Source organism: Oryx dammah, unplaced genomic scaffold (genome assembly GCF_014754425.2).
Source record: "Oryx dammah isolate SB20612 unplaced genomic scaffold, SCBI_Odam_1.1 HiC_scaffold_2, whole genome shotgun sequence".
NCBI lineage: Eukaryota > Metazoa > Chordata > Mammalia > Artiodactyla > Bovidae > Oryx > Oryx dammah.
The window spans coordinates 182,058,012-182,083,853 of NW_024070186.1; the positions used below are offsets into that span (position 1 = coordinate 182,058,012).

At 53.6% G+C, this 25,842-nt stretch overlaps 1 protein-coding gene and 1 non-coding gene across 2 annotated transcripts in view; one reads left to right on the forward strand and one right to left on the reverse strand.

Annotated features, from left to right (window-relative positions):
- Positions 1–25,842, reverse strand: part of GTF3C1 (general transcription factor IIIC subunit 1) — an 80,626-nt gene that overhangs the window by 21,526 nt on the left and 33,258 nt on the right. Inside the window, exons 7-23 of the mRNA XM_040258373.1 lie at positions 23,329–23,481; positions 21,627–21,742; positions 20,226–20,544; positions 19,473–19,687; positions 16,367–16,503; positions 15,127–15,280; positions 12,450–12,553; positions 11,221–11,405; positions 9,220–9,450; positions 8,831–8,976; positions 7,380–7,477; positions 6,796–6,892; positions 6,510–6,687; positions 3,049–3,190; positions 2,528–2,663; positions 1,727–1,808; positions 1,410–1,598 (exon numbers count right to left, since the gene is read on the reverse strand). Coding sequence (XP_040114307.1) covers positions 1,410–1,598; positions 1,727–1,808; positions 2,528–2,663; positions 3,049–3,190; positions 6,510–6,687; positions 6,796–6,892; positions 7,380–7,477; positions 8,831–8,976; positions 9,220–9,450; positions 11,221–11,405; positions 12,450–12,553; positions 15,127–15,280; positions 16,367–16,503; positions 19,473–19,687; positions 20,226–20,544; positions 21,627–21,742; positions 23,329–23,481 — 2,682 coding nt within the window. The remainder of the gene's footprint in view (positions 1–1,409; positions 1,599–1,726; positions 1,809–2,527; positions 2,664–3,048; positions 3,191–6,509; positions 6,688–6,795; positions 6,893–7,379; positions 7,478–8,830; positions 8,977–9,219; positions 9,451–11,220; positions 11,406–12,449; positions 12,554–15,126; positions 15,281–16,366; positions 16,504–19,472; positions 19,688–20,225; positions 20,545–21,626; positions 21,743–23,328; positions 23,482–25,842) is intronic.
- Positions 7,810–7,882, forward strand: TRNAG-CCC. The gene has a single exon. It is a non-coding gene; the product is annotated as a tRNA-Gly (tRNA).

Consider the following 25,842-nt stretch of genomic DNA (forward strand, 5'->3'; position numbering starts at 1 on the left):
CCAGGTAAGTGGGACCCCACCATTCCCTGCTCTGCAACCTCAGAGATGCTGTGTACACTCTGGTGCAGCAGGGGGACAAGGCCACTGTCCAGGGCTAAATAACTTCAGGACTGACCCAGACCACTAAAAAAAACCCAGCACAGTGCCTGGTGAAAGGAGCTATTATCTAAGTAATAACAACTACAAACATCATGGAATATTTACTGGGTGCCAAACACTGGCTTAAGCTTTTTACATATATTCACTTACAATTAAAATAATACTTGACAACCACGCTAGGAGAAGGATACAACTATTATCCCCATTTGGCAGGTGAAGAATCTGAAATGCACAGACACCCAGCACCTTGCCTGAAGTAAAAAATCCTAGGAAGCAGCAGTTAGGATGGAAACCCTGAGCTCTAAAACCACTGGGTTTCCCCAGGCTCCACCCTCCGCTCCCCTCCCTGCTGGGAAACACTGGCAGGAGTTCCAAAGGCAGATGCCATATGCTACCGCCAATTCTAAAAGACTGTTTGCTTAGTGAGCATATTTCAAATGAGAGCAGGAGAAAAGTGGGCAAGATCATTTGCATTCAAAGCAACACCACCATCGGATTTTGCTTTGCAGTGAATTCAGGTCTTTTCAAGCCAATTTGATCTTACACATATCTGGACAGGCTGAACGGAAGGGGCCATTTCAGCTGATGCAAGGCTATTTGTTATAAGCACCAGCCGAGTAAATCACTAAAAATGGGTTCGTGTTAAAGCACTCTGCTCTCAGCTGAAACAGCGAAAGCTATCAGATCGTTGTTAAAACGCACGGTCCACTGAAATGACATAAAAGTGGCTGAAAACCTGGACACTGGTCTCCTCACTGCCCTCCTTCACTGTAAATGATGCCCGAATGAAGAATTCAAAACGGGAATCAAACAGGTGCTGTGCGCAAGGGGTTCACGAGATCCAGAGAGATCCCACAGGCTTAAGCGACTCCCGCGTTCCCTCTGATTTACAAACACAACTTGAAACTTTGCCCTGAGCACAAATGCCGATGTTAAAAGGTGAACCAAGAGAATAACAGGATTTGAACCGGCTGTGATGAGGACTTGGCTAAGGATTTTTGCCAAGGTTTTTTTTTCTCAGTTGAGATGAAATTAAAAATGTGAACAGAGGCAATCACTAACTGAAACAGCTCTATATACTACCGTGATGGAGAAAGCAGGGGGAGATGTGTAGAAAGTTCAAGGCCCTCTTGGCCAACAGGCTGGGCTTGGAAAACAAAACACAACCACACAGAGTTAGCGCTGCAAGCGGAGGGGGTGAACCGGAGTCTGAGGGCAGCACTCAGGCCGGGCTACAGGGAGGCTGCTGCCTGTCCCTGGCTGGACCGGGCAAAGGTGAGCCTCACAAACACAAATGATCATCACCAAACCTTTCTTCTTCCTCTTGATCTTCTTCCCTGGGTCCTTCTTCAGCCGTTTGCGCTTCTGGCTTTTCCCACCCTTCACTTTCTGGTTCCGCTCCAGCGTGGGCTCTCGCTCCACCTCGACGTGCTCATCTCTGTCGGCACAGAGCCCCGATCCGGCTCGAGCATCTCCCCAGACTGTCAACCTGCCGTTGCCTGGAAACAAGCAAAGGAGCCTGGCACTGCAGAAGGCCCCGTAATGGCTGGAACAAGGTGCGGCGCAGGGGTCCCACTGGCCCAAGCCGGCCCCGCGTCCGTTTCTGCCGAGGTCCTGGCCCACGTACCTCCAGCCCCAAGAGGCATCGGGCGCTTAGACAGAAACGTCTGCAGCCTCATCGTGAGCCCGTTCTCCGACGTGGTGGTCTCCTGAAAGACAAGGATGGCACTGGATGAAGGGTGAGCTTCCCTGGGCCCCCAGGAACCCAGTGCAGCCAGTGGGGAGTGTTGAGTCCCTGATGAAGAGGTGGCGCAGGGACTGCCACCTTCCTATGGAACACACACCCCCGTCTTGTGTGACCTCTTAGACTTTCCTTTCTTTCTAAAAGGAATACTTGTACTCATCGAAGAATAAATTAGCATCCATGGGGGGAAAGAAAAAAAGAAAGTCAGGTAGATATTTACAAAGTCCTGCTGTACCTTCAGTACTTACGGATGCAATTACTTGTGTCTCTGGTCAACTTTGGTTTGGCCAATTCAAAAACTGTGAGCTGGGACTTTCCTGGTGGTTTAGTGGCTAACAATCCACCAGTCAATGCAGCAGACACGGGTTCGATGGTCTGGAAGATCCCACATGCCGTGGGTCAGCTAAGCCTGGGCGCCCCAACTACAGCCCAAGCGCCCTGGACCCTGTGCTCCACAACGGAGAGGAGCCACCGTAATGAGAAGCCTGAGCACTGAAACGAAGATCAGCCCCCTCTCGCCACAACTAGAGAAAGCCCGCACATAGCAACCAAGACTCAGGGCAGCCAAAAACGGAAACAGAGTAAGTAAATCTTAAAAACAAAATCTGTGAGCTAGGGAAGGCAGAGGCAGGTGAGTAGCGATGGCCGGGGAGGGGGTGTGATGGTCCTAGGACGGACGCCCACCTTTTTGGCCTTGTCCATGATGTAGCTGGTCCAGATCCAATTGCGCTTCAAGTGTGCGTAGAAGCTGGAGTCGAGCCCCGCGGCTCCCAGGCCGTCTCCGGGGATGATGCCTTCATCCACGACCTCGCGGCTGCCCCTGGGAGTTGGGAAATAAACAGACACCGAGCCTCCTTGGGAACTGGGAAGAGAGCCCGCGGAGTGGGTGGGGCATGTACTGCAACTGCTACCTTCCCACAAAGACATCTGACAGGTAGCAGTAAAGAATTTGTCAAAAATCCAGATTTTTATGTAAAAATCCCAGTTTTTGAACTTCGGCAACTGGTTCTTTTTAGTTTTTGACAATGTGGGGGGCTAGCTGCCTCATGGCTGGGGCCAGAGTGAGCCACGGCCACCCACTCACAGCCCCACAGCAGAGACTCAGGCCTCCAGGCCCGACAGGGAGCCTGCTGCGGGGGGGCGCGGCCCACAGCCCGCAGGACGAGCCTCCCGCAGCTTTGCGCTCGGGGACAGGCGGGACGCACATGGTGTACTCCATCATGGCACACTTGCGCTCCAGCGTGTACTTGTCCATGGCATTCTCCTGCTCCTTCTGCATTCTGCCCTCCTCATCGCTGCCCTGGTCTGGGCCGCTGCTCTTCCGGGCGCGCGGGCAGCGCACCACGCCTAGGAAAGAGACACGAGCCCCGCTGACAACACCTTTCCGCCAAGGTCTGCCACTGGGTGGCAAGAGTGAATCCCCTTTCTGGGACTAGGATCCCCACCAGGGGCGAGGGGCTGAAACCGGTGGACCTCTTTGCACCAAACATCTTACATCATCATGCCACGGGGGAGCAGAAGGAAGAGTTAAGGCTGGTGGGTGAACCTGAGAAAACAGACTGCACACAGCCTGGATTCTATAAAGGCGGGAAGGTGAACAGGCAACAAGAGAAGCCCCAGGCCTTCTTTCCTCCTGGTGGAGGCCCCAGGGAGCCACATGCCACAGGCCCGGGCTTACCCAGGGGCTCAGTGGTAAAGAATCTGCCTGCCAATGCAGGAAACACAAGTTTGATCCCTGGGTTGGGAAGATACCCTGGAGGAGGAAATGGTAACCCACCCTAGTAAAGTATGCTTGCCTGAAGAGTCCCATGGACAGAGGAGCCTGGCGGGCTACAGCCCCTGGGGTTGCAAAGTGTGGAACACGATTGAGCGGCTAAACAACAACAAACAAGACCACATAGCTCCGAGGTACGCTCGCTGTCTCTTCACCAGGATTCCTGAGTGCCCTCTGCAGAGACGCATTTGCTGAGAGAAGTTAAGCAAACTGCACTTCTTGCAAAGAAATGTGAAACATGACTAAAACCTTTGCTTGAGGGGCTTCCCTGGTGGTCCAGTGGTTAAGAATCCGCCTGCCAATGCAGGGGACCGAGGTTTGATCCCCGGTCCAGGAAGATCCCACGTGCTGTAGGACAGTGAAGCCGGCGTGTCACAACTGCTGAGCCTGCGCTCTAGAGCCCGAGCTCCGCAATAAAAGAAGCCACTGCAATGAGAAGTCCACTCCCCGCAACTAGAGAAAGCCCGTGCATAGCAATGAAGATCCAGCGCAGCCATAAATAACCAATTAATTCATTAAAAGCATTGCTTGAGTCCGGCCAGGGAAGGTTATGATAATCTGCAGACTATAAAAGAGCCTCCTGCAACATGGTCAGCTGGAGACTTCAGCCTGGCTGGTGGCAAGGGGCAACAGGCAGACCCCATGCCATGCATCTCTCAGCCAGAGCTTCATGTGAAACGTCTGGTTCAAGCTCCCCCTCAGCTCCACAAGGCAGCGGTAGTGTTCCCGGATTAGAAATGAAGAAACTGAGGCTCAGGAGGCTCCAAAGAGCTCACCCAGGGTCGTGCATCTGAATGGACTGCGAACCTAAGAGGACCTCAGGTGATGCCTCGCCTGGCACCGCCAAGCTGCCAGCTGGAGACGCAGACTTAGGCCACCCCCAGCACTGCTGAGCCCAAGTCCCTGGACCGCGCCCAATAACCGGCATTTCAACACGCTTCCCCAGAGCTGCCGGTGCACTCACGCTCTGCGAGCCCCACCCTGTAGGATGCCCACATCTTATTATTTGATGCTTCCCCTCTGTCTGTGGGGCAGAACCCCCTCGACCCCCACAGATGTTTGTTGATTGAAGGGACAGTCAATGTCTGATTATCAAACTCAATAAACCTCCCATATTTCGATTCAAGAACACAAAGAGGGATGGAAATTCACCCGCTGTCAAGCCTGAAAGACTCTGGTGCAAATAACATACTGGTTCGCAAATTTTTATCTAGTATAAAATGCAGGGGAATTAGGGCACTTTAAAATCTGCAATGCTAAAAGCCTAGCTCATTGCTGCTGCCAGAGGAGTCTACAAAACACACTGTTTCTAACATTTGTCTGGACCCATTAAATGATCTATACAAGTGCTCGTTAGCCTCTTAGCATTAAACAGTTCTACCCAAATCACAGGCTTTCCTGGTAGCTCAGCAGAAAAGAATCTGCCTGCCAATGCAGGAGGCTCAGGTTCAATCCCTTAGTCAGGAAGATCCCCTGGAGAAGGAAATGGCAACCCACTCCAGTGTTCTTGCCTGTCAAATCCCGTGGACAGAGGAGCCTGGCGGGCTACAGTCCACGGGGCTGCAAAAAGTCTGACACGACTGAGCACAAATCAACATAGTACACGTGTGGCTCCTGCTTTGCAAAAATCAAAGCGTAACCTTGATCTTCAGGCGCTGCGACAGGAGGAAGACAGAAGTCCTCTCCCAGGTGCAAACGGAATGCAGCATCCTTCTTCTCCTTGGGAGAAGTGGCAAGACAGGACCCGAGGAAAACTGGCTTAGAGGAAAGAGCACCAGACTGGCGGTTCTATCACCTTCTACAAACCCTCCATTCATTCTTATAGACATGTTCAGGATGTTGCCTGTGTATCAGGCACTTTGAGACACGCTGGGGATGAATGCCAAATCTCCTGTGCTCAAGGGATTCCCAGAATGACATCAGATGACAGCAAAGATGCTGGAAGAGCTTTCTCGGAGAAAGAATGCTTGAAGTAGGGGGTGGCTATCTGCAAGGTGAACATAGGTCAGGATGTGCCAGACAGAGAAGACGACGCAAGTCAACGCCTAACACAAAGCCCAAGTCACCCAAGCAATGGGCAGTCTGGTCAGCTCCTCCTCCAGACCTCCCCACCTGTCCTCTGTCCTTCACTGTCACCAGAGGACCTGAGCCACAGTCCCCAGCTGGCCTCCCTGCCCTTGCTCTGGTGCCTCTCAGTCTATGGTCCACACAGCGGCCAGGGCAGCTTTGAAAGACATGAGATCTTGACTTACAACCACCAATGGATTCTTGCTGCTCCGAGAATAAAGCCAAAGTCTCCTGCAAGTTTGGAAGTTTGCAAGTTCTCTGCAAGTGTCCTGCAAGGCCCCCGAGTCTGACTCCTGCCTGCTTCTCCATCCCAGTGGCCACTCTCCCTCCACATATACTGGCCGATTCTGCTTCTCAGCTCTGGTCACGCTGGCTCGGCCTCATCCTTTAGAACTCAGCTCAAACTCTCCTGCTCAGAAAGGCTGCTTCCTCACCAGCCTAGGAAAATACCCTCGATCCGACACCTGGTGCGTTTCCTCCCCAGCACTTAACGCACTCTGGATCTCTGTGCTGTGTGTCTTCCCCAAGACAGCACAAGTCCCGCTGCTGTGTGATGGGTGTGCGGGAAAGCACACACACGGCGGTCAGTAAACACCTGCTCAACAAGCCCAGTGAATGAAGACAGAGGTGGAGCTGCGTGGGCTCAATGGGGGGGGGGGGGCGGGGGGCCCTCCCAGGTAAGATCCACCACATTCCTCTCTAAGGGAGCTTCCTGGACACTCCAGGCCTCTGGGGGACAGTCTGAAAACCAGCAGGTGGTTTCTTTCCAGCTCTAACCCCACAGAAAGGAGGGTACCCAGGGAGTCCTGTAAAGATGGCTGGTACCTAGCGGGGTATTGAGGCAGACACACTGCAGATCGAACCAGTAGTTCTCCACGTCCTGCATTGAGTTCAGGACGTATGAACGCCTCTCGAAGGGCCGGCTGCTGCGGGCCACGTTGTAATGGGGGTCACAAGTGGTGGTGTCCACGATGCCCACGTTCTTCTTCAAGTAGACAAAGACCTACGAGGGAGACAGTGGATGGCGAGGGGGGGCCTCAACCTCCGAGTCGGGTTAGTGTCGGAAATGCTCAGGACCAGCCACCTTCCACTGGGGGTGAAGGCCGTTTACCTGATCTTTATCCTGAAACTTCTCCGTGGGGCCGAACTGGAGCAGCCCCATGAAGCACAGCCTCTGAAGGTTCTCCACCACCGAGAAAATGAAACGTCTGTAGGCAGAGGGGGTGGCGGGTGCTCAGTCATTATCAGGGGGTCGGATGGGAGTGAGGGATGGGACTCACTGCTTCTCCCCTCTTCTACCTGTGGGACCTCGAGGGGGGTGCTTCGGGCCTGCACTGAGCTGAGACCCAGGGCCCTGGGCCCATCACCACCCAGGGCAGTGGGGCACTGCTTCTACACGGGGGGCTTGAGATCAAAAATAACAAAAGGAAAACCCACTTCATCACCTGCAGTCTTTATCAGCAGATTTTATTAAAAGAACCTTGCAATCAAGGGCTAAAATGTCCTGGCCCACACTGCAACTGCCTCTGTGCTTTACGTAGAAGATCACAGAGTGGCTGAATTAATGACCTGGGGTCTCTACAACCTGGAAAAAGCAGAAACCTTTCCTTTTCTGGGTCAACCGTTACTCAGAAGCCTAATTCGGAGGGGCCTGTTGGGACCCTCAGCTGCCTCGAGTGACTGCAGGGACCTCACCTCTTGTAGAGAAGCTGCTGCCGGATGGACCTGGGGAGAAAGCGGATCAGCGTGTGCTTCTTCAGGGGGTCGCTCAGAAACTCCTCGAGGTGGTCCACCTAAGAGGGGATTTTCAGGGCTCAGCTCACCCTTGAGGCCAGGGCGAGTTCCAAGAGTCGTGAAAAAACACTCAGCGCTATGTTCTGGGCTGAGGTCTCGCTGAGCTGGGTCATCTGCCCTGTGGGGACATGGACCCTCCTCCGCATCCCCCTCACCTCCCACATCGCTCTCTCAGCCCTGACACCCCGCCCCTCCCACCCTTCTGCCACACTGCTGGGGACCGAACACGTGGCCTTACTCACTGCTGGTGGGCATACGAAGTGCTAAAACATTCCTGGGGGAGCACAGGGGAATGTATTTATGTATATTTAAAAGGAAGAAAGATGGGACTTCCCTGGTGGTCCAGTGGCTAAGACTCAGTGCTCCCAATGCAGGGGGCCCAGGTTCGATTCCTGGTCAGGGAACTAGATCCCACGTGTCACAACTAAGACCCCGGGCAGCCAAATAATTTTTTTTTTTTAAAGATAAAGGATGCTTATTGCCTTTAAAGCCATTGATTCTGCTTCTATCCTTACCCTTAGAGAAAAAGCTTTAGGAGCTACCCACAAATACAGCTACTAAAAGGTATTCATCCTCATGTCATTTACAACACCAAGAAACCGGAACTTAAACACCCCAAAATACAGTACTGGTTAAATAAATCGGGGTATGTACATAAAAGGAATACTATGCAGAGAGGTGGGAGGGGGGTTTGGGACGGGGGACACATGTACACCTGTGGCTGATTCATGCCAATGTATGGCAAAAACCAGTACAATACTGTAAAGTAGCCTTCAATTAAAATAAATTAATTTTTTTAAAAAGGAATACTATGAATTTACTTAATATCAAGTTAAAACAATGGTGTGGAAAACAATATATTGTTCAGTGGTAAGAACAGATGATAAAAGAATAAACACAGTATGATCTCAATTCAGCATTTTTTTTAAAAAGGAAGCTCTCATATATACACACATTCATGTACATACAAACATGGCATAGGAAAAAAAAGCCTAGACGAAAACACACAGATAACACTAGCAGTGATGTCTCTGAGTGATACAGTTAATGGCATTTCTCTGGTAACTTCCGTTCTCTCCTTTTTTCTGTATTTACTGAATTTGTAAAAACATTTTATTGCTCTACCACAACTGTCTGTCTATTGACTGATCTAGAAGGAGCAAGTCTTTGAAATATTTCCCTTGACCCACCGTCCATCCAACCCCCACAGTCTACTCTGCCTGCCTGCCTATTTAATCCATCTGTCTATCTGGCCAGCCACCTGTCACCCAGCCAGCTACAGCTGAGCGCAGGTCCCCGGTGCGGATGGAGCTGCAGCACCGGCCCCTGCAGCGGCCTGGGGGTCGCCGTACCTTGTAGCTGACTTGCACGACCTGGGTGAAGATGGACAGGGGCAGGCACAGAAGCAGGTCGCTGACCAGGGCCCAGCCAAAGCCGAAGTCCTTGTGGACTGGGATTGGGGGGACGTAGCGCTTCCACGAGGCTTCATCCACGAACACTAGAAGAAGACAGGGGTCACTCCTCAGACTCCCAGTCACGGTGCTGCTCTCTCCTCCCTGGTCCTGGATCCCTCTCACCACAAACTTGGGCAAAACCCTCCCCGTTGGGCAGGAGGCCCAGAGGCTCAGGAAGGCTGGGTGATGTCTGTATAGTGACCGGGGCAGTTCAGATCATAAGGATGAGGTGCTGCTATGATTCCCCGCTGGACCCTGCTGTGGCGTCCCGGCCCAGGGCATCTCACCAGTCTCCGTGGCGAGTTCCACTTCACCCTCCCAGGTATCCTTGGGTGCGGCATCGAAGGAGGCCTCCAGGTCGCTCCTGGAGGAGGATGGGACTCCTGCCTTCCTTTCCGAGAAGCTCAGCTCCTCCACCGTGGTAGGGTGCCCGTAGATCAGGTACCACAGAAACATGTGGATCACCCGCAGGCGAGGCATTTTGGGCAGAAACCCTAGAGAGCGCCCCAGTCCAGGAACTGGGGTGAGAAGGAAGGAGGGTGGTGCGTGAAAACCCCAGGTTCTCTTCGGTTCACTTCATTCAAAACAACCGAGGGCCCCTGTGTCCCAGGGGCCAGGGAGACAGCAAATGCTTCCATCCTCGTGGACTTACTTTCTAGACGACAGCAAACTACCTAAGACAGCACGCTGGATGGAAGCAGCTGATGCAGAAAATAAAGCAAGGAAGGGAGAGGAGGGCGATACTTCCGCAGAGGCCTGGATGGTCCTGGGGAGAGACCTCAGGGGGCGGCCTGGAGTTGGTGGAGTGGGCCATGCAGACACCTGGGCACACACACCCCAGACTGAATGCAATGTGCCTAGCTTTCTTTCCTGGTGGCTCTGCTGGTAAAGAACCCACCTGCCAATGCTGGAGGCTCAAGAGACGAGGGTTCGATCCCTGGGTCAGGAAATGGCAACCTACTCCAGTATTCTTGTCTGGGAAATCCCATGGACAGAGGAGCCTGGCGGGCTACAGTCTATGGGTTTGCAGTCGGACACGACTGAGCGCACACCCACACACAGCATACTGGGGAAGGGCCAGGAGGCCCGAGGGACAGGGCAGAGCAAGGAAGGAGGGGAGCGAGAAGGTGAACCGCGGGGAGTGGGGAAGGGGGGCCTCCAGGACAGGCTCAAGGCTCACGGGGACTGCAAACACTCCAAAATCAGGTTCTTCTAAAGAGCTTATTTCTTTGACATCAAGTGCTCCCTGACTTGCCCCAGAGAGAAGAGACAGGTGAGAGACAAGGAAGATGTGGCGGGGAGGACAAGGGGCCCAAGGGCCCCTCCTCCGGCGCCAGGCCTGGACCCTGTGAGGAGCCCTTGGCCGCCTCCTGCCCCGCCCAGGCACGTGCGCTGCTCAGGCGCACGTCCTTGTGTGAGTTCCCCTCCCCTACCTGCACTTTCTAACTGCGAAGCCTCGAGAGGAAAGGCCGAGCCCACGTGTCTGGAGAGCTCAGCAAGTGGAGTCCCTCCTGCTCGGCATCCCCGGCCGCTGGGGCCCCCGCCAGGACATCTCCACCTGAGGTCTGTGCCCTGATGCTGCTGCCCTCCTCCACCAACATGCACGCTGTGACCAGCAACTGCATCTGAAGCTCTGGCTACGAAGGCCTGGCTGTGTGTGCGGCCCAGCACAAGCTGACGTCAGAGCTGCTTGGTGCAGGGGTGAGGGGAGTTGCTGCTGTTTAGTCGCTCAGTCGTGTCCCACTCTTTGCGACCCCATGGACTGGAGCCCACCAGGCTTCCCTGCCCTTCACCATCTCTTGGACTTTGCTCAGACTCCTGTCCACTGAGTTGGTGACGACATCCAACCCTCTCATCCTTGCTGACGGGAGGCAGCCCTGTCGGGGACCTGCATCCTGGAAAACTGGATAAACGCTCATACCATCAGTGGCTGTAACTCCCAGAGGCTGTGGGGTCGGGAGAGGCAGAGATTTTCAGTGGTTTACCAAATGATCCAGCCCAAGGATACTCAGCAGAAGGAGCTTTGTGTGTGTGTGTATGTGTTACTCACTAAGTCGTGTCCAGCTCTCTTATGACCCCATGCACTGTAGCCTGGCAGGCTCCTTTGTCCATGGGATTCTCTAGGCAAGAACACTGGAGTGGGCAGCCATTCGCTTCCCTGGGGGTTCTTCCTGACCCAGGAATTGAACCTAACGTCTCCTGCACTGTACCTCATTCACTGTCTGAGCCACTAGGGAAGCCCCATCAAATGAAACACAACTGGACTCTGACAAGGAGCGGCCTTTTACCTACGACAGGGTGGTAGTTTTTCAGCTGGGTTACGCCCATTTTCTCATGGGTCTTTTTCACCCGTCCACCTTCCGGTTTCGAGGAGGCACTTGGCTGAGCGTCTCCTGATCCACTCGGGCCCTCTTCTCCTTGACTTTCCTCTTCGGCTTCCTCTTGAGGCACTGGAGGCTGGGGTGCTTTCATCCTGAAGGTCACAGGTAAGATGCGACGACAGTACGTGAGAAAACCGAGGGCTGAGAAACGACAGGGTCTGTCCTCAAGAATTTGGCCCCACGGAGTCAAATCAACCACCCATAGGGCCGGACAGACGATCGTAAATGGACAAATTGTGTCAGGGCACTGGACGTGCGGGGGTGACCGGGAGAGTATATCCCCACCTCTGGGCAGCTGCTACCTTGTGAGCAAGGCGGCCTACTGTGCTGGGTCCTCTGACACGTTCATCCATGCCAGAAAACAGGAATGGGACGCGAAATTAACCAGCAACTGACTCACCGCACCTATGGCTGAGGCACGGCTGGCCACACAAGCCAGCGTCTGCGAGTCACATCCAGCCCTGTGCCTGCCCGGGCCCCCCTCTACTTTAAACTCAGCCGAAAACGTTCTCCCACCAAGCTTTCTCTCAGTTCGTTAGGTGGCTTACGAACAGAAAGACAGAAGACCTCAGAGAAGCAAGTAGAATCCTTCTGAGCTAGGATGCAACTAGGCAAGCTTCACATGCCACAGGGCCTATGATTTGAAGCACTCTGTCCGCACTCTATTACAACAGAATGAAGGATGTTAAGATTTTTTTTTTTGTCTTAAAGAATCCAGGGACTTCCCTGGTGGTTCAGAGGTTAAGAATCTGCCTGTCATTGCAGAGGACACAGGTCTGATCCCCGGTCTGAGAACTAAGATCCCACACACCTCAGGGCAACAAAGCCCCAGAGCCAGTGCTCTGCAACAAGGGAAGCCTCCGCAACGAGAAGTCACACACAGCAACTAGAGAGGAGTCCCTGCCTGCTCCAACTAGAGAAAGCCTACGTGTCACAACGAAGACCCAGCACAGACAAAAATCAACGATAATGAAAAAAGAATCCCGAAATGGATCCTTTTTGAGACCAAGGGATCATGAATCATAAACTCCAGACCAGTGAATTCACTGATGGCACACAAGCATGAATAAAGGGCTTTTGTTGGAACGCTGGCCGGGGCAGCCTCACTGTGAATTCCTGCGGGAGCGGCCACTTGCCTGTTAGCTGTGCTTGAATTGGACATCCGGAAGCGAACCTGCTCGATGGCACTTCTCACGAGAGGGTCGTTCTGGTCCATGGACGGGTGCACCACCAGGTCAACCTGCAGAGAGGGATGCGGGGGGGCTCCTGAAGGAGAAGGGAGGAGCCGGGGCAGACTCAGCCCCACACCTCAGCTCCCTGCTGGATCCCCGGTCATACCTGCTGCCATTAACATTTCCAAGTGGCACTGATGGAACCAAGTGAGATGCTGATCAGTCTACCCTTACAGTTTCCGGCACCCAAATCCCTCAAGCACCCAGCCACAAAGCTCTGCCGTTGCTAGCGTGCTGCTCTGACGGCTGAGGAATTCCGGCCTGGAAACAGAGCAGTCTGCCCTGCGGCCCCCCGAGCTGGGCTGTGATGGCCCACTGGTCCCCGCTGCTACCTGGGGGGCGGCTCCTGATGCCCCACTCCTACGAGTGGAGCGTCTCCCACAGGTGCCTGGGAGTCCTAAGGGCTTCCATCTGGAAGAGGAAAGCGGCTTCCATCGGTCTCCCCTCGCTGGGTGCCATCGGGGGGCTCCTGCCAGCCGTGCCCCTGCACACACTGGCAGAGGATTTAGGGCTGCCTGTGTTGGTCTCGTGTTTCCGAGGTGCTGAGGTTCAACAGGAAAGTGGTGATCACTTCTCGAGCCCTAACTAGCCTGATGGACGGACATGACTTGGTAGGGCTGAGCAGCACCGTGCGGGCGTGACAGCCGTACAGGAGGTGGCTGGCACGGTGACCTGGACCCGGGAGGGTCGGCTTCCTCCAACAGAAGACGGCAAGGCAAGGTCTGCTCAACAGGGAACTGTGGCCAGCAGGCTTCCTGCCCAAAATGGCCTGACAGAGGGTGGGTCCTAGGGAACCAGTGGCCACATCTGGGCAGGGACTCCAAAAAGCCACACTTGGCTCCATCTTTTCTGTTCCTCACTTGGAAAAGGGGACCCCTGCACTTCCCTGCCAGCTCTTTTTTGTGGTTTTGTGAGGGTCAGGTGAGATTTAAAAAGTTAAGCAACACCTCAAGAGAATCTGAAAGCCTGGGGTCAATACACAGCACACCTGGTTCCCCACTCTTCACAGCCAAACGGCCCAGCCAACCTCCCAAAGGCCCCTGATGGACCGAGGAGATGCAGGAGCAATGGCAAAAGGCAGGCGCCAGGCACAGCAACCCCAGCCAGCGGGCTCCAGCAGAGAGGAGGGCCGCCTGCCAGCAGCCCACACCCTGGGTGCCAAAGTGCTACCGAGAAACTCAAGCTTATTCTAGAGGCAGATGTACAATACGGGGGCCCTTTCCAGCCGCCAAACAGGCTAGTACAGAGGTACCCTGTGGCATGAGGCCCCCAGTACTGGGCACAGATCATCAGCCTTTACCTGGGACACGCACTCCCCATCCCCAGCTCCTTGCCCATTCCCGTGGGTACCACCTGGTGGACATGGCACCAAATGGGCACATGAGACATGGTGGATACCTATATATCTCAATAAACAGACTCTCTCAACTCCTAGACAGGGTAGATATTCCTGCCTCCAGCGACTGCCTTGGAAGGCTGCACATTCAAAAGACCTGCTCCAGGAAGATCAATAGAAACTAGAGGTGGTGCTGCTGACTGGCTGGGTGACTGTCTCCTAGTGAGAGAAGTCACAGCCCAGGACTTCCGGCCATGCTCAGGGGGACGAGAGGCAGGCTGGCTGGGGATGGGCATGGGGCAAGGTCAAGAGGGCTCAGGGCGGGTACAAAAACTGATGAGAGCTGCCAACCCGGAATGGTAGAGATGGAGCTTCCGAAGCTACTTTTTGGGATTGCTCTGTTTCTCAAATTTTGAAGGTCTCAAAAAATAAGATAAGTAAAGTGAAAGTGAAGTCGTGAAGAATACTGGAGTGGGTTGCCATTTCCTTCTCCAATAATAAGTAAATAATGTTCTCCAAGATAAGTAAAAGAGACCCTAATTGACCTTGCCAGCTTAGTCAGAAAAAAAGAACATCAAAGCGGAGCTTTCTTAAGGCAAGAGATTTAAAACGTCGTCAGAAAAAAGGTCAGGGAATTGCAAATGCCCGTCCCTCCCTCTGGTCTCCATGCCTAGCCGGGTGTCTCGCATGACTCTGACCCTGAAAAATTTATGCCTTCGAATATGTGCAAAGCCGCTGAGCTACAGCTGCTATGGGTAGGGCTCCAAACTTTAAATCTTACAGAAATAGATAGATTGGGACAGAAGAGATCTATTGTCCTCAGTGGACGCCCCGGCGGGGCATGCTCACTGACTCGCTGCCACTGTTTCCTCTGGGATGTGTTTTTTGCACATTTCTGTGGATAATGTGCTTGCTGCTTAGCCTGAATTTTCCACCTTCTAAGTGTTGCCTCATTTCTCCCATTGCTACTCAGCTGAACTTGGACATGCCTCCCTTTCTCCTCCCCTTTGAGGCCGGCTGTGGGGCTGGGCTCCTGCCTTGGGCTCACACAGGCTGCGTCAGGCAAGTTATTCATCTTCTCTGTCTCTAGCTTCCACAGGAAGTTGGGGTAAATCCCTGCTGCCCCAGTGAGGAGGCATGATGGGAAATTCCAAGTCATCGGCAACAAAGGAACAACCCGGGCACCAACAAGGATTTGAGAAGCTGGTAAGAAAATGCCCAGTGTGCACGGTGGCCACGCAATACCTTCTTCTTGATGCCGTCCTGAATGACCGTCGTCCGATACAGCCTCAGCAGACCTTCCTCAGAGAGGTTCTGCACCAGGCGGATGATGGATTTCTTACAGCACTTGGTGGACACACCTTCTTGCTTCTCTTGATCCATGATCATCTTTTGAATTCTGAGACACCACAAAAGCAGCCGTTTAATAGTCACAGTCTCAACATGGAAGGCCAGTCTCAACCCCAGCAACTGACGCCTGCCTGATGGGATCCAGCCTAAAGTGGGGGAGAATTACAGGGTGTTTTGCTGCTGCAAGGATGACTTCTTAAGGTGGCAAAGATCATCTCTCGCTGAGATAAATGGGTTAGCTAAGGACAGGCCACCATTCACAGCAGCTTCATGTTCTGAAACTCTCACCAGCAACTGAAGAGATTATATGCTTTGTGACAACGATGGCAGAGTCTCCATGTTAATTCAACATCCAGCTAAGGCATGGCCCAGTTTCTCACCATCGACACCCTCAGCTCTGGAGCTCTTTTGATTCTTCTCCTCCTACATCTCTCTAGCTTTTACAGAGCCACTAAGGCAATGTTTCTAGATCACCAGTCACAGAACAGCAGGGTCAGACGGGGCCTCGGGAACAACCAGCTCCATGCCTCTGTGCCCAGAAGAGGAGACACAGCAAGCAGTATCCGCAGGCCATCCCTCTTCCCCTAGTTGAGGGGACTCCCGTCCTTGCCTCACGCGTAAGGCTCCTTCCAATCAAGAGGCTTTGATCTTGAGTGCCCAGAAGCCCAAGTATGCTGCCCAGGACGTGGCGGTAACAGTGGGTCAGAAGGACTAAACCAGAGGGCAGAGCCTCCACTGAACCTGGGGACGGAAGCTCCACGTGTCCCTTTTGCTTTCATACAATATTTTGTCTGAACAAAAGGCTCCGTGGAGGCTGATGCTATTACCTGCCTATGTTTCCTCTCACCCTGTCCTGAGCACAAATGGCTAAGGAAGCAGCAGGGCAAACGCGCTTCCCGTGGCCTCTGTTTCCTGCCCCACTGGGCTTTCCCTGTCAAGCGTATGGGTAGATATTCTTCAGTGTCTAACTACTCAAATCACACAAGCAGATTCTAAATGCTTTCTACCACAAAGGGCTCCTGTGAGAATCGATACAGAAGAGAGATGCAAATGCCTCTGGGTCCTTTCTGCAGATGGTGATGACTCCCACGGGCGTTATTTTTAATGTAAGACAGACAGACAGACTACTCCTTACGTGAACAAGCTCTCGATTAAGCGGAGGTTGGTGACAGCCTCTATGATCAGATTCCTGCGCTTCAGCAGTCGGTAGGTCTCATGGGGCTTGTCTTGGCCTGGGCCATGCTTCCCTGTCTTCTGGGAACCACCACTCTCCTAGAACAGAGACCGAAAGAGAATTAAAAACAACGGACTCAGCAAGGCTTGGGGGCCAGACACCATGCCTGCTGGTATGCTTTCCCTCTTTATGGAATTCTACACCACGTTTCAAGAAAACAAGTCAAGAGGATGACAGCTCTCACAGGATCCCATTGCCCCACTATCTCAATGCTTTGAAACAGCACAGACATGCCAGAGGTTTACGAAGGTCAGCTGGCTTCAGAACAGAAAGCAGACACGTCTACTCCAGCCCTTCCTGGAGAAGGGGACCGCCTTCACTCAGTTCTGACTTGCTTCTTCCACAGTGGAAGGAAGGAAATGGACAGACTGAACGCGGACTCCCTATGGTCACTCTGTGGGGCTTTCTTCATTCAAGCCTTATTATTAAGGTTCCATTTTATGGAAGAGGAATCCAGGGCTTCTTGAGGTGAAACAACCAGACAGGGTCCAAGGGCATGAATGTGCACCAGGCTGGGCTTCTGCGTCCACGTGGAGGAAGCCACGGGCAGCCTCTCCAGGGACATAAAGTAGACAGAGAGGCAGCCTCGGAGTGAATCATGATGAGCAGGAGAGAACGAGGCAGAGAGGGGGGCAGATGGGTGCCCTCCCCACCCTGCCACCACGCCCACACCTCTCTTCCTGCCTCCTTTCAGGAGCTCAGATCCTGACCTTGTTCCATCTGCCTTCAGATCACTTACCCTAAAGCCCAAATCTGCGCCCTGCAGCGAAGGGAAATCCCAACCCCAACACATTCCTGGAAGATCCCTTGGCACAACTCAGGGCCTATTCTGCTGGACGCGCTTCTTACTTGGAGCAGCGCTTCTTACTTGGAGCAGCGCTTCCAGGGGAACGAGAACGCGAAGAGAACATGCTTGGGCAGGGGTCCCATCACCTCCCCGCTGCCACGGATGCTCCGCGAGGGGCTCACTGATTTCCTCAAGCAGGTGGGGCCTGAGGGGAGAGTCAGTCACAGATCCAAGAAGGAGCCCAAGAGTGGGAGAAAGACTGGTTCTCTCCTCTACTTCAGAGCAAACATTCTGGAGGAAAACCATGTTAAAGAAACCTGCCTGCTTTCCAAGGGGGCTGCCGGGGAGCAAAGTGAACACACGCTTTACCAAGAGACCTCCAGACAGTGTGGTTCCTGCCCCTCTCCTCTGCTCAGCAAGTAGAGAAAAGAAGGACGAGGACTCTGGGGACAGACTTCTAAGAGGAAAACGCAGAGCTGAGCGAGGACCTGCAGGGCCTGGAGGGAGCGTGTCGCTAGGGGCATGAAGACCCGACGAGGAGGCGCAAAGAGGGGGGCAGGGCTGAGGACGGCAGGGAAGACCCTCAGGAACCTGGTGGGCCCCACCTGCCGGCGGGCCCAGGTGCTTCAGGTGGAGACAAGACCAGGCACGACCTGAAAAAGAGTCACGGCATCTGATGATAGGATACGGCTAGAAAGTTCTGCCATCTATGGGGTCGCAGAGAGTCGGACACGACTGAAGCGACCTAGCAGCAGCAGCAGAAGGTTCTAGAATATTCCACAAAAACCCCTCACTCTCTTACACCCCACCTCACCCTGCCTTGCTGTAGGGAAAGGGCCTAAACTCAGGCTTCCACACCAGAGACAGAGAGAGAAGCAGGGCAGGGTGGGAGCTGCAAGCCCACGGGTTCTAATCTCCATTCTGTCATCAGCTGAGCAGGCAAGTCCCTCCATCCCCAGGGCTTTGCTCGCCTCCTCCAGGACCAGACCCAGCCTTTGTCGTCAGGGCTGCTGTGAAGCCAGAACCAAACAGCACCCTGTGCCGGACGACTGAGGAACCGCTGGCCGTTATCCGAGGCACTTCCAGGAGGCCGAGGATGGCAATGGGGAACTGAATCACTCAATGACAGGGCTGCTCCTGTGTCCACTGCCTTTTCATCCCTCTAATAACATAGAGGAGAAAGTATTGGTTTGACTCTTTAATGCAGTGGATACAACAGGATCTGACCAGAAAGAACTAAACAAGCTTTGTTTTTATCAGACCTTTTTATGATCACTTTCTTTTTAGGGCAAATGATATTGGCTTTTCAGCTAAAGCGGGGTTTTTCAACCCCAGAACTGCTGATGCTCTGGGCCGGATAACTCCGCTGCGGGCTGTCCTGCACAGTCTAGGACACTTCGCAGCCTCCCTGGCCTCTCCCCACTGGGACAGCTGACAACGTCTCTATGTGCGCACTCGGTCATTTCTGACACTCTGCGTTCCCACAGACTGCAGCCCATCAGGCTTCTCAGTCCGTGGGATTTCCCAGACAAGAATGCTGGAGTGGGCTGCCACTTCCTTCTCCAGGGATCTTCCCGGCCCAGGCACTGAACCTGTGTCTCTTGCATCTCCTGTGTGAAGACACTGCCAAATATTCCCTAGGAGGCAAAACAGGCCCAGAGTGAAAACCACTGATTTAAAGTAGCCATACAGGGACTTCCCCTGTGGGCCAGAGGTTAAGAATCTGCCTTGCCATGGAGGTGACTCAGGTTCAATCCCTGGCTGGGGAACCAAGGTAACACGTGCTGTGGAGCAACTAAGCCAGAGCACTGTAACTCCTGAGGTCACTCGGAAGCCCATGCGCCACAACCAAAGATCCCGCAGGACGCAACCAAGAGCCGGTGGAGCCAAGTAAATAAATATTAAACAGGAAAAAAAAGTAGCCATTTTCCCTCCAAAATAAATTTAAATAAAAAGAGTATGTTGTGACAAACACCAAAGTTCCGCACATAACAAGTGATTTCTGGTCAAGGCAGGCCACGCAACGGCGGTAGGTAAACAATCGCTGCGTTCCTTCCCTCGGGGCCCTGCCCCCTGCCCACCCCCCAGGCCTGAGCACGTGGCCCTTCTGCTATTACTGATTTTGTTGTTGTTGTGATTCGTAAGCACACAAAAGAGAAGGCTGATGCCCATCTGCCACCGGCTCTTTCCTGGAGGAAACAGCCTCCCCGTGGGACTCACCTTGGAGTTTTCAAGCCTGACCTCTTCAATCACGGCAATGTCGCCACTGTGACTGTCCACGCAGTGGGGGCCCAAGGACATGCCGAGCTCCGAGGAGCCGCTGGTGTCCAGGTTGTCCCCACTGAAGGCGCCCCGAGAGGCTCGCTCTTCGGCGGCTCCCGGAGAGAAGGATGACTGCTTCTTCAATGGGTGGAGGTTGATGACCTTCCAGCCCCCTGCAGCAGAGGACAGGTGTTGGTGGGATGGCCATGACCGCAACAGGGGGAACGTGACAGGGGCTGCTTCTGCTCAGCTGCCAAGCCAGAGCTGCCCAGGCCAAAGGAGCCCACATGGTCAGTTAAGATGAGGGTGGTGGGCCAGCAAGCTACCCCTCCCAGTGTAACCCCCCCACCCCCAATGTGCAATTCTGTCAGCAGCAGCAGCATCCACATGTCTAAGAAACGACTTCCATAATTTAAAATCCTGAGGGATTACACAGATTGTTCGAGGGAAGTGGATAGAGGAAGTTTAGGGAATTCCATCCCTTTAATAGTTGAAATATAACAAAACATGGGTGAAGGGGAGGAGACTTGGCGGCAGCCTGGAGACAGGCCACACGAGGCTCTCCTGAGCGTAAGGTTAAGTGACGCGTGCGACACTGACAGGTCCCGTTGGCACAGCACCCAGGCCACCCTCGGGTGTCCACTGGACTGAATGGCCCCAGAGCCAGACTGAGAGCGCGCACCCTCCCGCCCCCGCCCCAAGCGCCCCTACCCTTGTTCGGGGTGGAGTGGTGGGGCTGGGTCCTGAGACCGCCGTTTGAGAAGGACCTTGCATCCCGCGGAGCTCTCCTGCCTTTTCTCTTTCTGCTGCTGCCGCCGCCGCCCTCCTCATCACTGTCCAGCTCGGAGAGGAAAGCGTCCTCCCCCTCGGGCAGCAGGGACTCCTCCTGCACCGAGGCCAGGCTCACGGTGGTCAGCATCTCGTTGCGCGCCTTCTCCCTCTCATACTGCCGGCTCAGGTCGCTCTCCTCCGCAAACACGCAGGAGATGTACTTGGTGGTCCGCTGCCGCCCTTCGTCCTCCATGAAGCCCTGGGCAGGGGACACAACGTGTTTAAGACACCGCAGAGGACACGGGGAAGCCCAGGCCTGCAGGTGACCAGGGTTGGGAGGGTAGGGGGCCCTGCAGTGTCTGTTTTCTTATCATTCGTGCCTTTCCCCATGCCTCCTCCATCTCTTGCCTGCACCCCGGCTCAGCTCCCTCCTGTCTACCAACCCTCAGCTCCTGCTCCACAGGAAGCAATCCTGACTGTCTGCTCTAGGAGACCCTGAGCCCCTCGCCGGGCAGTGCCCTCACCTGGCCTTCCATAAGCTCCCAGGCCCGGGATGCCCTAGGCCCACAGGAAACAGTAAGCAGAATTCGACACTTTCTAACTGTCAAGACGCAGAGTCAGAGCCTGGGGGTCTCCAGCTCTGTTGAGCCACTGCCGTGGTGATTGGGAGTGAAGCTGACCTATTGCCTTTTGTCTTCTAGAATAGGGGGAAGGGGCTTTCTGCCTGTAACGGTAGAAAGGGTAACACCTTCCATGTACCAACCACACACCAAGGACAGGGCTAAGCACTCTGCAATCATTAGCTCAACTGTTAACACTGCCGTCCAGCAAATGGCCAAAAAGTTGGCAACAAGGGAGTGAGGCATAAAGGGCTGAGACAGCAGGTCTGGTTCCGAAGGGGGATCCCAGATCCAGTTAGCCAACTCGGTGCCCCCAGGATCCAGGCCAGGGACACAAACAAGAAGGAGGGTGCGGTGGGGACTGAGGTCTGGGGCTACCTGCTTTATTTCAAGGGGCACTTGGAGGCGCCAGCCTCAGCTGACCCCCCACAGGGGAATGGGGGCGGGGGAGGGTGCTTGCTCCCCAGACTGCAGCATCTCCCACTGACTTTTCAATGCAGATGACTCGGTTAGCTTTCAGAAGTTGAAAACCAACTAAATCCACAGCGGGGAGTGGGGGCCACGCTGGTGGGCTGCATTTGGGCCCCTCCCCCAGCAGCCATGTGCCCCCTTGATGGAGACCTGGGCTCCGGACCATCTGAGACGGCCCTTTAGAACCACGTCGCGCATGCACACACGCACCCGAAGACAATGAACCATGCGGGATGACTCACGCTGTTACCTTGACAACTTTGAATCTCTGAAGGAGACGGCACAGCATTCTGGCTTCCAGCTTTCCCACATTCATAGCCACTCGGATTTCAGCCTGGGAAATGCCTTTCGTGCCTCGGCGCTCGACTGCGAGAAACAATCCACTTGACCCCTAGCCTCCGCCACGGCGCCCCTCTGCACAGGTCAGGTCAGCTCCCACCCACCTTTCCTAGGCATGGACATTTTAACACAGGGAAATCGACAAACAGAATAAGACACCCTGCCTCCCCTCTCCCTCTGTTCCCAAGACTCAGAACATTCCGACTCATGGCTCATTTCTAAGCACTCCCTATCTGACTCCTCCATGTCAAAGCTATAAATGTCAAGTGATCGAGGCCTGATCCACTGAGTTCCAGGGACGCTGTTTTTCTCTTGCAATGGGAAGTGAGTGCTTTCACATGAATGAACTTTCTCAGCTAGATTAAACTGAGCCTTTTTTAAAAATAGCATGGAAGTAATTTTAATGAAGAACTTTTTCATTTTCCTGTCTTTCTCGGTAGACTCAGAGGCACCATGGACACAGATTACTGTATTACCACAGCTGCCGGACAGCAGGGGCTAGGGAAGAAAATGACCCTATTTGGCCCTGTATAAATGATCAGTGGACAACTGCGCAATTATTTGCTCTGTCTGGTATGTCAGCCCCTGCCCTGCTACACGCTGGGCTATTACTGGATCTGCCTCTGAAGGGCTGTTTCAAATATACTCAGAGATTGGGAGGCGGCTGTGAGGTGGGGGAGGGGGTGGGCAGGAGTCCCTCCGGTAAAATACAGCAACTATAGGGCAGATTTGGGGGGAAAATTCTGCACTGTTCAGAAAGAATTTCCCTTTCATTTCCTGATGGGTCACACACGAGGCTGCTAGGTAAAGCCAATCTGAATGAAGGCAGTTTTGCTATATTTATTGTCCATGCATAAAAATTTAAACAGCAGAATGCAAAGAAGTGATCAGCACGTGCTCCTATGTTGAACTAGCAACTTGCTACAACCAGGGATGAAAGGGTTAAGACAGTTTTATCCCCAAAATGTGTCTGAGCAGTGTTAAAGAAGCCCTTCTTATAGGCTGTGCTGATTCGCTCGGTGGCTTCGTATCTGCTGATGGAACCAGACCTCCTGCAGCCCCTCACCTGCTACTCTAGACACGCTCCCATACAGGGGACCTGAGGCCACAGCATCTACAGCACTGGGTCACGGCTGCCTTACACAGACGTTAGGAAAGTCAGGGGAAGGACGGGAGGGGTGGAGACATGGCTGTTCCCCACCTTCATCACTATAATCCCCAGCCTGCAATGAATGACCCCAGGCCAATTTTAAAAGCTGGAAGGTGACTCTCAAATCTTTGAGTAACAATAGTAACAGGTAATCGTTTCCATGGTCTCTATGTAAACCAGATGTTTTAATCCTACTCATTCAGTCATCCTATGTGCCAGGGGGGATAATGGCCCCATTTTACAGATGAAGGAACTGAGGCTCAGAGACCTTGCTAAAGTCTATGGCTGGCAGACAAGGGGCGGATCAAGGGTTCAGACTCAAATCTGACCCCAAAGTCGAGGGAAACGACTTTGCTCCCTGATGGAAGACATTCTCCACAGCAGGGCCCTCATTTGACGTGAGACCGAAACACGTCTTGACCCGAAGCTCAGGACCCAAAGCAGGTGTGAGAACGGGACCTACTGAGCTCGTAGGTCTGCGTGAGCATGTCCCGCTCGAACACGATGTCCACCGGAGGCACGCCCTTGGAGATGACGTCCTCGTCGTCGTCGTCGTCGTCCACCTTCCGCTTGAACTCCTTCAGCAGTCTGAGGCAACGCACCATGATGTCGGTCCCTGGGGACACAGACATGCAGTTCCACGGTGACACACCGGCGCGGCTTCAGCAGAGGAAAGGCCTCATGTGGCACCAAGTTCCGAACATGGAAAACCGCACACCTGGGGACACGAGCCCTGAAAACTGACTCCACAAAGTTGCTTTTTAAAAAAAATATATAACTAGAAAACAAACGCAAATGAAAGGAATAATGAGATGCCATGTTATGGCCTATTAAATAAACAGCAGCTCTGCTTCAGACAAGCTCCAGTGACTACAGGAACATTGGTCGACCCCACCACCTACCACCCCACTCCGGAATACTGTCCAGAACGAAGCAGGCACGCGTGCACAGTATCACCGCGAGGATGAAACACATCTCCCTTTTAAGCCAATACCCACACTACCACGGCTTCCCTGGTGGCTGGGCAGTAAAGAATCTCCCGGCCAATGCAGGAGACACGGGTTTGATCCCTGGATCAGGAAGATCCCCTGGAAAAGGAAATGGCAACGCACTCGGGTATTCTTGCCTGGGAAATCCCACGGACAGAGGAGCCTGGCGGACTACAGTCCAGGAGGTCACAAGGAGTCAGGTGCGACTGAGACACTAAAGGACAAGCCACTCCTCAGACACCTGCCAGTCCCTGAGGCTGGTCTAAGCCCTCCCGTGGGCTAGTCCTCATCATGGCCTTAGGAGATGGGCTACCATTCCCATTTCACACTTGAGAACACGAGGAGCTAAGGGACTGGCCCAAATCCCCACCCGCAGGAGGTGAGGAACTGGGACTTTTTGGGCACTTCAGCCTCGGAGCCCAGGCCCTAAATCTTTGACCACATACGGCCCCTAATTCAAAGATACCCAAGGGACCGGGAGCCAGAGCCGCCCTCATGAGAGGGGCCTCGATGCAGCGCCTAGGGCAGGCAGATGGACATGTTCTCAGGCAAGAGCCCAGCGTTATTTCTTCCACACTTTTATAACTTCCTTAAGGGCTTAATTAGCCAAGGAAAGATACACAGAACAGCCCTCCAGGTAAGTGGAAGCGGAAGAAGAGAATCACCGCAGGTACACTTGTGGACTCTGAGGCACCGAAAGACAACGCTCTCTGCCGTCAGCCTTCTGCTCCTCACGCCAAGGCGTTAACTGGGCTCACGGGCATCCGCCGCCAGAGCCTTCTCCTGCCAGCACAGCTGTCTCCTCTGCTGACAGCCAGGAATAAATGATGCTCAGAGGGAGGGTGGGGATGAACGCAGCCCTGGGTCGGGCACACGTGGTTTCAGCCTCAGCTCTGCAACTCTGGGCAGGTGACCTGCTGTAGCTGTCTGCTCCCCACTTAGTAAAATGAGGTGACCATGCTCTCTGCCTCACACACTGGCGTTAGCTTGACCTGAGATAATGTCTGTACGTTGGCACGATGTTGACTTGGCATGGAGCTGGCACGGAGCCATCACTTAACACTAATGCCCAGCTCTTGCCGTGGGCCAGGCACTGTGTGCTGAGTGTTACATAAATTAACCCATTTCCCGAGGTTCTAGAGTTTTTCCACTACTCAGAGAATCTTGACTTTGATTATTCAGCTCTCTCTTGCCATTTTTTAGGGAGACTGTTCTAGAGCACAAGTCAGCTAACGGCAAAGCCGCAGGGACCAGAGTGAGACCGGTCAGCACATCTATGCTGATGAACATGGCCTCTCATTCCATGTGAGCCGCCACGGAGATTTCCTGTAACCACCCTGGAGGCATGAGCCTGTTGATGATAACCCCTGACCCCTGGGTGCAGGGCATTCTTTCCAGGAACAAAAGCCAAGAGAAAGAGAATCGGCTAGCTCACTGCACACGCTTTCAAATACACAAAGTTGTAGGCATTTCAGACACACAAAAACCTTCATGGTGTGTACGAAAAGTCAGCACTTGTACACACGCCTGTCAACGACTCAGGATGGGCACCAACTTAGCAGGAAAATAGCCTTAATTTACACATTCTGAAGACCCAGAAAGGAAGAAGGGAAGGACAGAATCTTTACTGAGCACCCCGGATGAGCCGGTCACTGCGCTAGGTCCTTTCAAAGACTATTTTACTTAATCATCTCCTGGCTTCTGCAAGTTATTGTCGCCGTCTGAAGGAAAAAAGGAAACTGAAGCTCAGAGGGCTGGAGGGATCTAAGGAGCCTTGGACCCAGCAAGTGGTCTTCCTTACACACCTGGCCACCTGGTGGGGTGCAAATTTCACATTTCTATCAGAAAGCACTGTTCCTTGGAAAGGAAAACCCAGAGTGGCTGTGGCATGGAACCAGTAGCTATGTGTCTCACATTCTCATCCGGCCGCTTAGCAGAGCCGTATCCTTGACTGTGATCAACTCGGTAAGGAAAAAAGCCAACAGAGG